The sequence below is a fragment of the Miscanthus floridulus genome, chromosome 15 (genome assembly GCF_019320115.1).
Source record: "Miscanthus floridulus cultivar M001 chromosome 15, ASM1932011v1, whole genome shotgun sequence".
In the NCBI taxonomy this organism is placed as follows: Eukaryota; Viridiplantae; Streptophyta; class Magnoliopsida; order Poales; family Poaceae; genus Miscanthus; species Miscanthus floridulus.
The window spans coordinates 83,831,723-83,846,541 of NC_089594.1; the positions used below are offsets into that span (position 1 = coordinate 83,831,723).

Below are 14,819 nucleotides of genomic sequence, written 5' to 3' on the forward strand. Positions count from 1 at the left end.
GCGCCGCGCGCGCTCACGCCCGCCTGGGCCGGCGACGGCCCGAGGATCCGTGGCCGTTGGTTCTGATCGGACGGTCGCGCGCCATCTTTGGCCGGATCAAAACCAATGCCGCGCGCGGTGCCGTGGAAACCCTAGCGCCTTCGCGCCTGCTCTCTCTCTCTCTCTCTTCTTCTTCTTCGCCGCACTCTCTCTTCTCTCTTCAGCGCAGCGCAGCCGAGAGCGAGCGCGATGAGCGAGCGGGCCTTTGCGCCGTCGCCGACCCCCTCGCCGGCGCGCGTGCTCCCCAACGGGTGAGCACGCCACCGTCGAGCGGCCTGGCCGCGACGCTTCCTTGGCCGAGCCCGGCGAGCCAGCGCCCCCGGCTCGGCTTCTTCTCTCGCGCCGGCGAAAGTTCATCCGACGCACCCTAACCCTAGCCCCACTTTTCCCTTTTCTGATTTGAGTTGTTCTTTTCGGGTTTATCCGAATGGGAAAATAGGGTTAGGGTTAGGGTTCGTTCTTGCCGATTCGGTTTTCTTTGCTTTCGATTTCTTTCTTTTCGTTCATCCGAATGGAAAACTGGGGTTAGGGTTAGGGTTTCGACCCTTCTTTCTTTCTTCTTCCCCTTCTTCCCTCTTTCGGATTTGATTTGGGGAATTAGGGTTAGGTCTTAGGGTTCGGCTTTCTATTTTCTTTCCTGATCCAGTTTCTTCTCGGAACCTAGCTCTGATACCATTGTTGGAATTTCGTTTCAGATCGGGATGTATTGCATAGGAATAGAATAGGTGTTTGGGATTTACATAAGAGGCAGAGAGAAGGGGAGTGAGATGTAGCAAACCATCGAAAGCCATAGTGGTCGAAGCTCTGGCCGGGGTTTCGTTGACGGACGCCATCTGCGCGCCGGCAGCGACGTTCGGTGGAGAGGGAGGAGTCGGCGCTGTGGCGTCCTTGGTGGCGGCGTGTGCGTCGAGGTGGCGTTGCCGGCGTCGGTGGTGCTTCCCGTCGCTGGCAGCGCCCCTTCTCAAGATCGGGTTTAGGGGTTAGGATGTCGGTGGGGTGACTGGCGGCGCGGTGAACCTCGTACTGCGAGCCCTGACCCCCACCTTTCCTTTATAGCGCTGTGCGACGGGGGCCCACCAACCATGTAGGGTTGGGGGCCCACCAACCCCCCGATCAGGGCGCGAAAACAAGGCCCAAAGGCCGTTGGGCCTAATGGCGTGGGAGATCAATCCAACACAAGCTGCTCAAAGGAGCTAAGGGACAGATCTTGTTCCTCAAAGCTGAGCTTGAGAGCATGCATGTCTTCCTCAAGAAGATCTCAGATACTGAGCAGCCTGATGAGCAAGACAAGTGTTGGGCCAAGGAGGTACGTGAGCTGTCCTATGATATTGAGGACAGTGTCAGTGAGTTCATGCTCCGTGTGGAACACAAGTCAAGCTGCAAGCCACGCGGATTCATGGGTTTCATAAATAGGAGCACAAAGTTGTTGACGACCATGAACATTCGGCATGACATTGCCAAAGAGTTTGAAGGCCTCAAGGTCCGTGTCGTCGAGGTCAGGGAGCGATGCATGAGGTACCACAACAGACTAATGATGTTGCCCCTAGGACAACCAACACAACCATTGATCTTCGGTTGTTAGCAATGTATGCAGAGGCATCTGGCCTTGTGGGCATGGATGGCCCCACAGATGAACTGATTCAGTTGATGGGTGGAGAGGATGAGCTAAAGGTGCTCTCTATAGTTCGATTTGGAGGCCTAGGAAAAACTACGCTTGCAAATGAGATTTATTGCAAGCTTCAGGGGGAGTTCCAGTGTCGAGCCTTCGTGTCTGTGTCCAAAAAACCAAACATTAGGAAGCTTCTGAGAACCATGCTATCTCAAGTTGGCTTTGTATCTCCTATGCACACCAATATGGAAATTTGGGAAGAGACAGAATTCATTAGTGCGCTACGAAAATTCCTTCTAAAATAGAGGTATGCCTGCGTTGAAATAATTTTATGCTTAGTATGGTTTATTGTGTTTTAGTTTTTTTTAGATAAGGGAATAAAATTACAGCCTCTACCATCCGTGTTTTAGTTTATTCTATTTAGATGTCATTCTTCTTGAGCATGCTACTATTCTGTAGTCAACAAGTCAACATGCTAATCTGTCCATATTTTTTTCTTTTCACCTCGTTTCCGTAGGATTGACTAGTTGAAGTGAGTCCCTCCTGTATCCTTAGATCCAGGTTTATATGTTTCTGTAGTACAACTAATTAACACTCTAATTAATTGGATTATATGTTTAATACTTTTGCACTTTATTAGAATCATAAAAGTTGTTATACATATAAACCAAATAAACCATACAAACAAAGTATTACAGTTCTTATAAGAATTTTGATGCTGCATTTCATATCTATTCTCGAAGTACTGTTCCTCAAATTACCATTTTAGTTCTCACCAGCATCTATAGGCTAGTAAGACTATGTGTTAAGAAATAGTTACTTTAAAAAACAGAAGGTATTGCTCTCATAACTTTTTAACCGGAACCCGTATCAACATAACCACTTTTGAAGTTTTTCGACTGAGTTCTTGTTTTTGTTGTGGTTATTCTAGGCCGTGTTTAGTTCGCGAAAACTTTTTCCAAAAAGTGCTACAGTAGCTATCACATCGAATCTTCCGATACGTGCATGGAGTATTAAATGTAGATGAAAACAAAAACTAATTGCACAGTTTTGTTGGAAATTGCGAGACGAACGTTTTGAGCCTAATTAGTCCATGATTGAACACTAATTGCCAAATAAAAACGAAAGTGCTACAGTAGCCAAATTTCCAACTTTCACCCAACTAAACACGGCCCTAGCCTCTAGCTATGATGCTTTCACGTTTTCATGAACACTGTCCTAAAGGTCGCTACACGCGGTATGCATTTACATGTCAGGTACCTAATTGTAATTGATGACATCTAGGAGGCTCCTGCATGGGATATCATTAGATGTGCTCTTCCAGAGAACATTAATGGCAGCAGAGTATTAATAACTACATGAATTGAGACTGTGGCTAGAGCTTGCTGTGCTAAGAACATTGAATGTGTTTACAAGATGAAGGCCCTTAGCGACCAAGACTCACGAAGCTTATTCTTCAAAAGAATTTTTGGTGCAGAGGAAGCTTGCCCTCCATATTTGATGGTAGTGTCTGCTCAAATTTTGAAAAAATATGGTGGTTTGCCACTTGCAATTATCACAACATCTAGCCTAATAGCCAGCCAACCAAAGCAACTAAAGGAGTACTGGGAACATGTAAGGGACACTCTGGGCTCCAGCTTTGAAGTGAGCCCAAGCTTGGATGGCATGAGACAAATATTAAAGCCCCCTTTGGCACGGCTCATCCAAAACGGCTTCACCGGTGAAGCTAGAAAAACTGGGTTTTCCCGGCTTCTAGTTCATTTTAACACTGGCTTACAAAACGGCTTCATGCTACAGTGCCTCGATTTGCGCAAAATAGATGAAGCCGAAGCCGGCATAAACCGTGCCAAAGAGGCCCTAAACCTCAGCTACATAAACCTTCCTCATTATTTGAAGACTTGTATGCTATATCTCGGCATTTATCCAGAGGACTACACAATCAATAAGAATGATTTGGTTAGACAGTGGGTAAGTGAAGGTTTTATATGTGAAGGTCGTGGACAGATCCAGAGGATATTGCAAAGAGCTATTTTAATGAGCTTATCAATAGGAGTTTGATTAAGCCCGTAGATACAGACTACAACTCAAGGTGACAAGGGCGCAGACATCCTAAGTCAAGTCAACTCGTTCGTACACAACTTTTGAGTATTGACTTGGTGAGTCAAGTCATCTCCCTCCGCCCACTTAACGCGCTCTCACTCGTCATTTCTTCATCCCGGTGCCTACCATTAGGTGGAGACTTGGCTGGAGACACGCCATTGCCAACGACGATGACGTCGTCTCCCACGCCATGTCCGAGCTCAAGGTCCGTCTCTGTTTCCGGCGTCCTGCTTTCTTTACTACAGATTTTGGATTGAGATTCTCACCGATCTGGATTATGATTCATATATCTCCTCTCTCGGATGCTCTAACCCTTGGGTTTTGTCTTCTTTGATTGATGTTTCTCCCAATTCTTGCAAAACAAACTAATCCGTCTGCTACTAACAAAGCCGATTTAGCCTACGCAGACTGCCCATGGCGATCTCTTTGCTAGACTACTAGTGGAATTGCCTATCCGAGTTGCTGTTTAGTATTAGAGCAATTCAGATTGTAGCTAGTCTTGTGAAGCGTTGGTCGCCGAGCATTTCGAAAGTGGTTGGATTCCTTTACTCGTGCTTCTGGTAAGCTTCAATTTTAGCAAGGTGTTAAATACTTAAATGCCCCCTCACCGCTGAAGTGACCCCAGCTGTTGCTGCATTTGCAGATTGTGGCTGTGGTTGCTGCCACGCGAGTCGCCGGCCGGCACTCTCAAGGTCAAGCTCGCCGCAATGGCTCCTGAAGGTCTCTAGGTGTTCCTCTTCTCCAAGACTCCATCGGGGCCGTGGATCTTGCTGCTGGCAGCGGCCAATCGCGTGCCATCAGGTAAGCAGTAGTTGCACGGTAACTGCTCGACATAATTACCCAGTGCTTCGTTTTGTTTGGTTTCTCGCGCATCCGTTTGCTTCTGCCTGTCGTCCCGGCCGGTCTCTGGTGCAGTGGTGCTCCAGCACTTTGCTAGGATGCTGCTGTAGGAGCAGAAGTATTAGCACCCCCCTCTCCTTGCGTCGTTGACCCATGCGACTGCTAGGATACCTCCGTCACTGCTGCTCCTTCACTGCGATGTCTGCACCCTTGTCACCTTGTGTATGGATTAACTGCGATGTCTGCACCCTTGTCACCTTGTCACCCTTGTCATCGTTACAAGTGATCTTCAGATTAAACAAATATGTTGGTGTGTGTATTGGCAGGTTGATCGATAATAATATAATTAGTTAAAACTTTTTTTAAAATTTGTTTGCTCGCCATAAAGTGTTCATTCACTTGTTGTAGTATGCCCTGTAGCTTGGCACTCATTCGCTACAAAATACGCGATTTTATTATATGGACGTACGCCCAGAAGCAGGTTCAGCCTCCTTTTGTGCTTATTAGTTGGTGGCCTGCCATTCGCTCCAGATCTATCTACAAATAATGAAACGCAAACCAATGCAAGAGACGACTTGACTTGTTGAGGAACATGATTGGTGGTCATTGTCATGCAAAGGCCGAGCATATATCTATCCTATATAGTTTTCGTATTACATGCATGTATGGCCTGGCCACATGGGATCCAAGTAATTTGAAAGCAGCGCAAGACCTGAAACACCCAACGAAGCATCGTTAGAAGTGGTCTTTAGATCATTAAACAACTGTTGGTGTGTATTGGCATGCAGGTTGATCAATAATACAATTAATAAAAACTTTTGTAAAACTTGTTTTCTTATTAGAAAGTGTTCACTCATTGTATGTCCTCGATCTAGCTGGTCACTCATTGGTTACAACATACAAAGATTTAATTATGTGGACGCCCAATAGCAGGTTCAGCTCGATCCTTTTGTGCTGTATCCCAGCCTCCGTTGCAAATAAGGACAAGCATGCAAATAATAAAGGAAACAAAAAATTGCAATAGACCCCTTGAGTTTATGTGGTTTTCAGCATCTGAAGAAACCCTGAAGTAACAGAGGGGTTTGTGCAATTCTGTTAATCTGAAACCCTGACCTTTGCAGATCGAGCTGAGGAAACAAAGGACAAAATCCTCTTGTTCATTTGTTCCCTCGCACCGCAGCCTTTGGCCCCATAATTTCCCATCAGTGCCTGCAATCCCATCGTCTTCCTCTGAATCTCCTGCGCCTCCGCGATTGCTTTCAGTTGCGTTGGAAGAAAAACTTGGCTCCCACAGCAACCACCACCTTACCATTCAGTTCAGTGTCTCCTGGTGTGTACGGTATGAATATCACTCTCTCTGCTCTCACAGTTGATTCGATTTGCCCTCCAAAGAAAACTGCACACTCTAAAAAAGAAGTGGAGATACAAGTCCATATTGATAACTAGAAGTCTAGAACTGTCACTCGTAAATCGTGATAAAGAAAAACTCCATCGGCCAGGTCCAGGGACACTTCTCTCTGCCTCTCCCTCTTCATCTGGCTGCCGTTGGGGAAGCACACAATCACTCGGTGACTCGGAGCAGCACACAATCAGCGACGGCGTGTTGCTCCATCACCCGTCTTTTTTTCACTTCTCAGAAAAACTTGGTACGTACGTACGTTGGTTTCCATTTGGTTTATTTTGTTGAAGTTCGAACACACTAGATCTCAGAGTTGACTGAAAATTGCAATCTTCTCATTGTGGTTCCACATCTCACAGCTGCCTGACAAAGCTCGCGGACGGTTTTCTTGCAGCTTGAGGACTGACCTCACCTCACAAAGCTTTTCAAATGAAGCTGGATACGTACTGTCAAACTAAGAAAGCAGAGACAATAGTGGTGGCTCCGCTGTAGTGGCTGAGTGACCTCAGCGAATCTCGCTCTCTTCTCTGGCAGTTTTTTGTTTATGTTTCTTCTCCAAATAAAAGTGCAGATTGTTAAAAAAAACTTATGATCAATCTTCCAGGTTGAGTAATAAACTAGTTTTTATTTATGAAAACAGAGCATCTGAATCTGTCGATATATTTGATTCAGGAGTAAAATTGAGAAAACCTCACATCGCCAACTTCAGATTCAGAGTGCTGAGCACAAGAAAGGAAAGGCCAGGGGATCGATGGAGGCTGCCGTGGTCAGCGCTTCTCATGGTGCTTTGGGCTCCCTGATAGCGAAGCTTGGTGATTTGATCACATCTGAGTACAAGCTGCTCAAAGAAGCTAAGGGACAGATCATGTTCCTTAAAGCTGAGCTAGAGAGCATGCACGCGTTCCTGAAGAAGATGTCAGACATGGAAGAGCCTGACGAGCAAGACAAGTGCTGGGTGAAGGAGGTACGTGAACTCTCCTACGATATAGATGACAGTATCAATGAGTTCCTGCATCGCGTCGAGCGCAAGTACAGCAGCATGCCGCGTGGATTCAAGGGGTTCATGGATAGAAGCATGAGCCTGCTGACAACCATGAACATTCGGCATCAGATTGCGAAGGAGCTGGAAGGCCTCAGGAGTCGTGTCATGGAGGTGAACGAGCGACGCATGAGGTACAAGGTCGATGAAACTGTTTCCAAGCCAAACAACACAGTCGTCGATTCTCGTGTTTTGGCACTCCATGCAGAGTCAGCCAGCCTTGTTGGTATTGAGGAGCCCAGGGACCAACTGATAAAATTGATGGATGAAGAGAGTGTGCCTGCTTCACATCAGCTAAAGGTGCTCTCTATTGTCGGATTTGGAGGTCTTGGAAAAACTACCCTTGCAAATGAGATTTATCGCAAGCAAGAGGGCTTGTTCCTGTGTCAAGCTTTTGTTTCTGTGTCCCAAAAACCAAATATTAGGAAGGTACTAAGGACTATACTATCTCAAGTTGGCTTTAAACCTCCTATGAACACCAACATGGAAATGTGGGAAGAGTCCGAATTGATTAGGACGCTGCAAAATTTTCTTTTGGATAAGAGGTATGCCAGCAATGAAAACAAATGCTAAGTAACTTTTCATGATTTTGAAGCGATTCAGTTTTAGCTTTCTAGCGTGTCCTGCAAGTGAAATTTTTATGTGTTTGTTTTTTCTTCTTGGTTTATACCTTGTTCACTTTTGATTAACTAGGTAATGACATCCATGTTATACATATAAACCAAATAAACCATACAAACAAAGTATTACAGTTCTTATAAGAATTTTGATGCTGCATTTCATATCTATTCTCGAAGTACTGCTCCTCAAATTACCATTTTAGTTCTCACCAGCATCTATAGGCTAGTAAGACTATGTGTTAAGAAATAGTTACTTTAAAAAACAGAAGGCATGCTCTCATAACTTTTCAACTGGAACCCTTATCAACATAACCACTTTTGAAGTTTTTCGACTGAGTTCTTGTTTTTGTTGTGGTTATTCTAGCCTCTAGCTATGATGCTTTCACGTTTTCATGAACACTGTCCTAAAGGTCTAGCCTCTAGCTATGCTTCACGTTTTCATGAACACTGTCCTAAAGGTCGCTACACGCGGTATGCATTTACATGTCAGGTACCTAATTGTAATTGATGACATCTGGGAGGCTCCTGCATGGGATATCATTAGATGTGCTCTTCCAGAGAACATTAATGGCAGCAGAGTATTAATAACTACACGAATTGAGACTGTGGCCAGAGCTTGCTGTGCTAAGAACATTGAATGTGTTTACAAGATGAAGGCCCTTAGTGACCAAGACTCACGAAGCTTATTCTTCAAAAGAATTTTTGGTGCAGAGGAAGCTTGCCCTCCATATTTGATGGAAGTGTCTGCTCAAATTTTGAAAAAATGTGGTGGTTTGCCACTTGCAATTATCACAACATCTAGCCTAATAGCCAGCCAACCAAGCAAACTAAAGGAGCACTGGGAACATGTAAGGGACTCTCTGGGCTCCAGCTTTGAAGTGAGCCCAAGCTTGGATGGCATGAGACAAATATTAAACCTCAGCTACATAAACCTTCCTCATTATTTGAAGACTTGTATGCTATATCTCGGCATTTATCCAGAGGACTACACAATCAATAAGAATGATTTGGTTAGACAGTGGGTAAGTGAAGGTTTTATATGTGAAGGTCGTGGGACAGATCCAGAGGTTATTGCAAAGAGCTATTTCAATGAGCTTATCAATAGGAGTTTGATTCAGCCCGTAGATACAGACTACAATGGTGAGGTGATGTCTTGCAGGGTTCATGACATGATGCTTGATCTTATCCTATATAAATCCAGAGAAGACAATTTTATCACTGTAATGGATGATATACAAGATTTGACAAGACAGCCTGCAAAGATCCGTCGACTCTCACTCAGTTTGGATGGTGCAATAGATGAAACAGTAGGAAGATCCTTCCAGCTATCCCAAACACGAATGCTAGCAAGATTTGGTACCTCTTTATATCTACCTCCTATTTTACAGTTCAAGCATCTCCGAGTTTTGACGATTGAAATTTCAAGTGGGCCCTATTCATCTGAGTTACTTGACTTGAATGGAATATGTCATTTGTTTCAACTGGGATTCTTAAAGATCATAGCAAGTGGTCGTCATGTGGTGTTACCTAGTAAAATTGGACGTCTGCAGCAACTGAAAACATTTGAAATAAAAGGACAATCAGATCTGCAGCTACCATCAGATATTGTTCATTTGAGCCGTTTATGGCATCTAATTGTTCCAGGCAAGAGTAATATTTCCTAGTGGGATCAGTAACATGAAATCATTGCGTACTCTACGTTGCTTTGATTTGAGAAACTCACTAGACAATATCAAGGGTCTGAGAGAACTGACAAATCTGACAAATGTTGAAATCAGGATATTCTGACTACACATCCACCAATAGAGACGAGTTTGCTGCAAAATGTAGGGAACTTGTGCACGCCCTTGGAAACATTTGCAGCCTCAAATGTCTACTTATTCATAGTGATTACCTACCTGTCACTCTCAGAGCCTGCTTAGATTCATGGTGTTCAGTCCCAACTTCTTTCATTCATCTCCAGAGCTTTCATGCAATGTACGATCGCTGGTTCTCGAGGATTCCTGGGTGGATTGGCCAGCACCATAGCCTCTATGACCTGGCAGCTTAGTGTTCAGGATGTGTATGGGGATGACGTTGGGATTCTCTCACAGTTGCCCTCCCTTGTCCGCCTCCGACTTGCACATCCATGGAGTTCCTAAAGACAAGATCATCATCCGTGGAAGAGGATTCCCTGCTCTCAAGCATTTTACAGTTGGATGTTTCAGGATATCGTACCTGGCCTTTGAGGCAGGGGCGATGCCGAAGCTTGAAAGGCTCGGGCTATGTTTCAATGCACAGGGATGGGACAGGTATGGTGGTGTGCCTGCTGGCATCGAGTACCTATCAGGCCTCAAGGAAATCGTCGGAGACATTGGGAGCACATTTGCAAAAGAATCCAATAGAAGGGCTGCAGAGTCTGCGCTCAGGGACGTGGCTGGCCTGCACCCAGGTCACCCTGTATCCAACATCAAACTGGTGGGCGGGAGTTTTGGTTATAGTAGCAGTGCCTGATATAAATTAATGTCAAGGCCAGGTACAGACTACAGAGTCTTTTTACCTTATGTTTGCGCCAGCTGTTATACATATATCATATTTAATTAATATTATTACTTCGGTACGTCATATTTAATTAATTAGCATTGTTTCCTAGCTACCCCCGTTTTTTTTTTGTGTATACTGTCTTACCATGTTAATAACTAACGTCAATATTAGTGGGCAGGACTTGTGCGGCAAGAGCCACACGGGTGGTGTCGATGTTGAAGCATCTTTGCAGTCTCTCTGCGTTCATCAGCTGGCACCACCGTCTCCAGCATATGGTTACGACATGGATCCAGCTGCAGAGCAGGCTGTTGTCTCGAGAATTATCACTACTATTTTTACTTCAGACTTGATAATATGTGTCTCGAGAATTATCACTACTATTTTTACTTCAGACTTGATAATATGTGTAGATGCATGCTGATTGCTGTTGGTTCTGATGAATCAGCAGCATCGCTTGTGGTAGTATGGTTTGGGGCTTTGGACTTGTTGAGTTACTATTAGGGGACTGGGGACCAGCTGCTTCTTGCCTTACTGGCTCAATTTGTTGTAATAAGTAACACGGATGCTGAACGTGCCGATCATTTCTTTATGCAAAAGTTATATATACTCTAAATTCATTATATCCCCTGGCGTCGTCGGTAAGCACTCGCTTGCAGCTAGCAGCCGGGTCGGTAATTACTCCTCATACATACGTGTCCTACTGAAATTTGAGAGATTCTCTATATATCAAATATATATTTCTTCTGTGGATGCATCAAGTCGAGCGAACTAATTAACCGAGTAACTAGCAGGAGTTGTTAGGTGCAGAGTCTAAACGTTATGCTCGTCAGTTTCTACTCGGTTACGCGTACACATGCAAGACATTTCATGGCTCGCTTACATAATCTTAATTATTAAATCCGCTCCTGCTAGCTTCGGAGCTTTATTAATATAGTGGCTTCGTTTGTACGATTACCTTGTAAATCACCATCATAAGCATTAGTTGGCATGATTAAGAGTTTTCTGCATTCGAGTGGCACAAAATGAAAATGCTGATTGTGGCCGACCAGACAGCACGACATTGCACTTTACGAATACCAATACAATTGATTGATGTTCACATGGACCTGGCAGTTTTGTTTATGGTTGCATTGGTATTGCGTAAAGGGCGTCCCCCTGTTTTGTTTATGGTTGCATTAGTGGAACTTTAGGATTAGAATATAGTATTTGTAGAATTATATATATAGCATTGGTCAGCCATGAAAAGATGTTGGAAAGAAAAGAAGGGTCAGATTCTGTGTGTGATGACTGATGACCATATCAATGCTAATGGGAGTAATATCTTTGTGCATTCCAACTCATCTTCACACACTCTCTTCCTCTCATTCTTCCTGTCCTTGTCCACTGTTCCATGCTCTAACATGATCAACCAAAAAAATTGGTTCCACCACGACCACAAATCTACTGGGCGCTGCCTTGCTGGAGCAAGCCACCGTTACGTTGCTGCACTGTTGGAAGGCTGTGCCATAAAGCCTGCCACCTTGCTAGAAAATCAAACCAATAAAGTTGATATTCATATAGACCTCCATCTTTGTTTATGTTTATATCAGTAATAGTGTGGAGAGACCATCCCCTATAATATGGACCTCCATCTTTTTTTTTCTCGAATACGCAAAATATTTATATATCATTGTATTAAGAAGAAGATTTTAAACATACAGACAACGCGTCTCTATCGAGCGCCGAAGAAGGTCGACCTAAAAACAGTCGTAGCTAGACCATCCTAGCGAAAGGCCTCTAGTTTCGATGTTACATAAATGGAAAACAACCAAATCCGACGCAGCGGTGCGACCTAGAAGGTGGCATTGCGTCTTCGCGGCTGCCTGGACGAGCCTTTTCCACCGTCCGGGAAGAGTGCGTCCAGCGTGTAAGGACCGTGATGCCTAAGAGGGTGGTGAATTAGGCAACTTAAAATTCTACTTCTAATTATGGCCTCTAATTTCACCTAATCAAAACCTATGTAAGAAAGTAATCTATCTAAATGTGCAACTAAGGTTTTACTAGGTGTGTTGCTGTCTCTACTGCAAAAGAGTTATGCAACCTAGGTTCCATCCTTATCAACTAGCCTATCAACTAAGCTAGGAATGGTAAAGCACATAACCAAGATTACAATAAAAATGCAGAAGCTAAACATGAGGTAGAGATGCAAACTCCCGTCAATGACTCTGGTATTTTTACTGAGGTATCGAGACGCACGCAAGCTTCCCCCTAATCCCTGTTGGAGCCCCTCGCAAGGAATCCCTCACAAGGGCCAAGCTCCCGGTCGGGTAACTCCGTGGATAGCCCCGTGCCTTCCCCACACGCAAGTGGGTCTCTGGTGTACCTCTCTCGGACCGCTCCCCGCCGTCTTCACTGTCAAGCTTTCGGTCGAAACACCGTGGGCCTTGCTCCCTCCATACACGGTGGCGGCCACACCGCAAACACGGTTGGTATGGTCTCGCAAGACTTACAATTCCCGTCGAGTAGAAGCACGATGCGCGTAAGCACCTTTGGTCAAGAGGTATGCAAACCTCACTAGCAACTAGACCTAAGCCTAGAGCAAGCGCATATGAGCGTGGTCTAACTAACCTAAGCACTTCGCAAAGCACCTACGCTAATCACCGGGAATCAGACACTGCATATCTGCTGCTCTATGTTGATGATATTGTTCTAACCGCCTCCTCAGCTGGGTTTCTTCAACATATTATTGCAGCCCTTCAGTGTGAGTTTGCTATGACCGACATGGGACAGCTCCATCACTTCATTGGTGTCTATGTCGCCCACTGCGATGATGGCCTTTTGCTCTCTCAACGGCAGTATACTCTGGACATCTTGGAACGCGTCGGGATGAGTGCTTGCAAGCCCTGCAGCACTCCCGTCGACCTGCACTCCAAGTTGTCCCCCGACGGTCCTCCAGTTGCTGACTCTACTCAGTATCGCAGTTTGGCTGGTGCACTACAGTATCTGACTTTCACTCGTCCGGATATTGCCTATGTCGTCTAGCAGATATGTCTCTACATGCATGATCCACGCGAGCCACACCTTGCTACTCTCAAGCAGATACTACGGTACTTACAGGGTACTCTTTTCCTTGGCTTGACTCTGCATCGCTCTCCGCCTACAGAGCTTGTTGTTTACACTGATGTGGACTGGGCCGGCTCCCTCGACACTCGTCGTTTGACCTCTGGCTATGCGGTGTTCCTCGATGACAATCTGGTGTCCTAGTCTTCCAAGCATCAGCACATAGTCTCCCGGTCTAGCGCAGAGGCCGAGTATCAAGCCGTGGCCAATGGTGTCGTTGAAGCTACATGACTTCATCAGTTACTTGCCGAGCTTCGCCACCATCTTCGTCGTGCCACCCTGGTTTATTGCCACAACGTTAGTGCTGTCGACCTCTCCACCAATCCGGTTCAGCATCAGCGCATGAAGCACGTTGAGATTGATCTCCACTTTGTTCGGGAGCATGTCGCCCTTAGTCATGTTTGAGTTCTCCATGTCCCCACGACATCCTAGTACGTCGATATCTTCACCAAGGGTCTCCCAACATCTATATTTCAAGAGTTTCGATAAGACCGCGGGGGAGTATTAGCATGATGTAAATATAGCAATGGTCATCCTGTACTTGTGAGCTTGTGTGGTTGGCTTGCATACTACCCCGACTGCCTATATATGTACCCATACACAATATGGAATACAACAACTCATTCCAATCACTCTTTCAAAAACAGCTCCAGTGAGCGGTATTCCTAGGACTCCGCACATGAAGTAGTTGTGTGGGAGAGCGGTTGGCTTGATATGGAGCTCCCAGAGCTATTTCAGAAGCTATACCAAGCGCTCACTTAGTTGCATAACATTTAGAGATCTACAACTTTTGCTTTGGTCACTTCTCCATCAAAGATCCTTAACTACCACTACACACTCACTTATGACTATAAAGCATATGGAATCCTTTGATATTAACTCTATAAAATCTTGTGGTGTATATTTAGACTTCCAAACTATCTCAAATCAAAAAGTTTTAACTACAAAGTTGTAGATCTCGTCAACTACTACAACTTTGGCATAAAGTTTGTCTTCATCAGACATCATATGAGAAAGTTATGAACATTTTTTGTGCAGCATATCACTGGCAGTTCGTGACTTGAACCGGCAGTGATGATCTAATATCATTGCCGATTCATGGCTAAAATCGACAGTGATATGAACTGGCAGTGATGACCCGAATATCAGTGTCGATTGGTTTTAACACTGTCGGTTTTAGCCAAAAAACGGTAGTGATGGGTTGGGAGACACTATCATTGTCGGTACTGAAAGTCAATTCTATAGTAGTGATATATATACATCATTACATTCCAGATGAGGTCTCCAACGAATTTCAACTATACCAGATGGGTTGCTGACACGTGCTTCTTCTGTGTCATCCACGAGCGTACCTGTGGCGACGACGACGACGAAGAGTGGGAGGAGGAGCAGGAGGACGACGACGATGAGGCTGTGCTCAAGGTGGAGTTTCGCAAGAAGAACGACAGTTTTTTTTCTCCTGATGTCGTGGCACACATGCATGCTAACTTTTTATTGAAGATGGACCTCGTTACGAATTTGCTGTACATGTACCCAATCAATTTATTCATC

General features: G+C 45.0%; 1 protein-coding gene and 1 pseudogene across 1 annotated transcript in view; both read left to right on the forward strand.

The window, feature by feature from the left end:
• Nucleotides 1-1,411: 1,411 nt before the first annotated feature.
• Nucleotides 1,412-14,819, forward strand: part of LOC136508494 (disease resistance protein RGA5-like) — a 54,409-nt gene continuing 41,001 nt past the window's right edge. The window contains exon 1 of the mRNA XM_066503179.1: nucleotides 1,412-1,613. Within this exon, the coding sequence (XP_066359276.1) occupies nucleotides 1,546-1,613 (68 nt within the window). The 5' untranslated portion in view covers nucleotides 1,412-1,545. The remainder of the gene's footprint in view (nucleotides 1,614-14,819) is intronic.
• Nucleotides 1,621-10,139, forward strand: LOC136509401 (disease resistance protein RGA5-like; annotated as a pseudogene).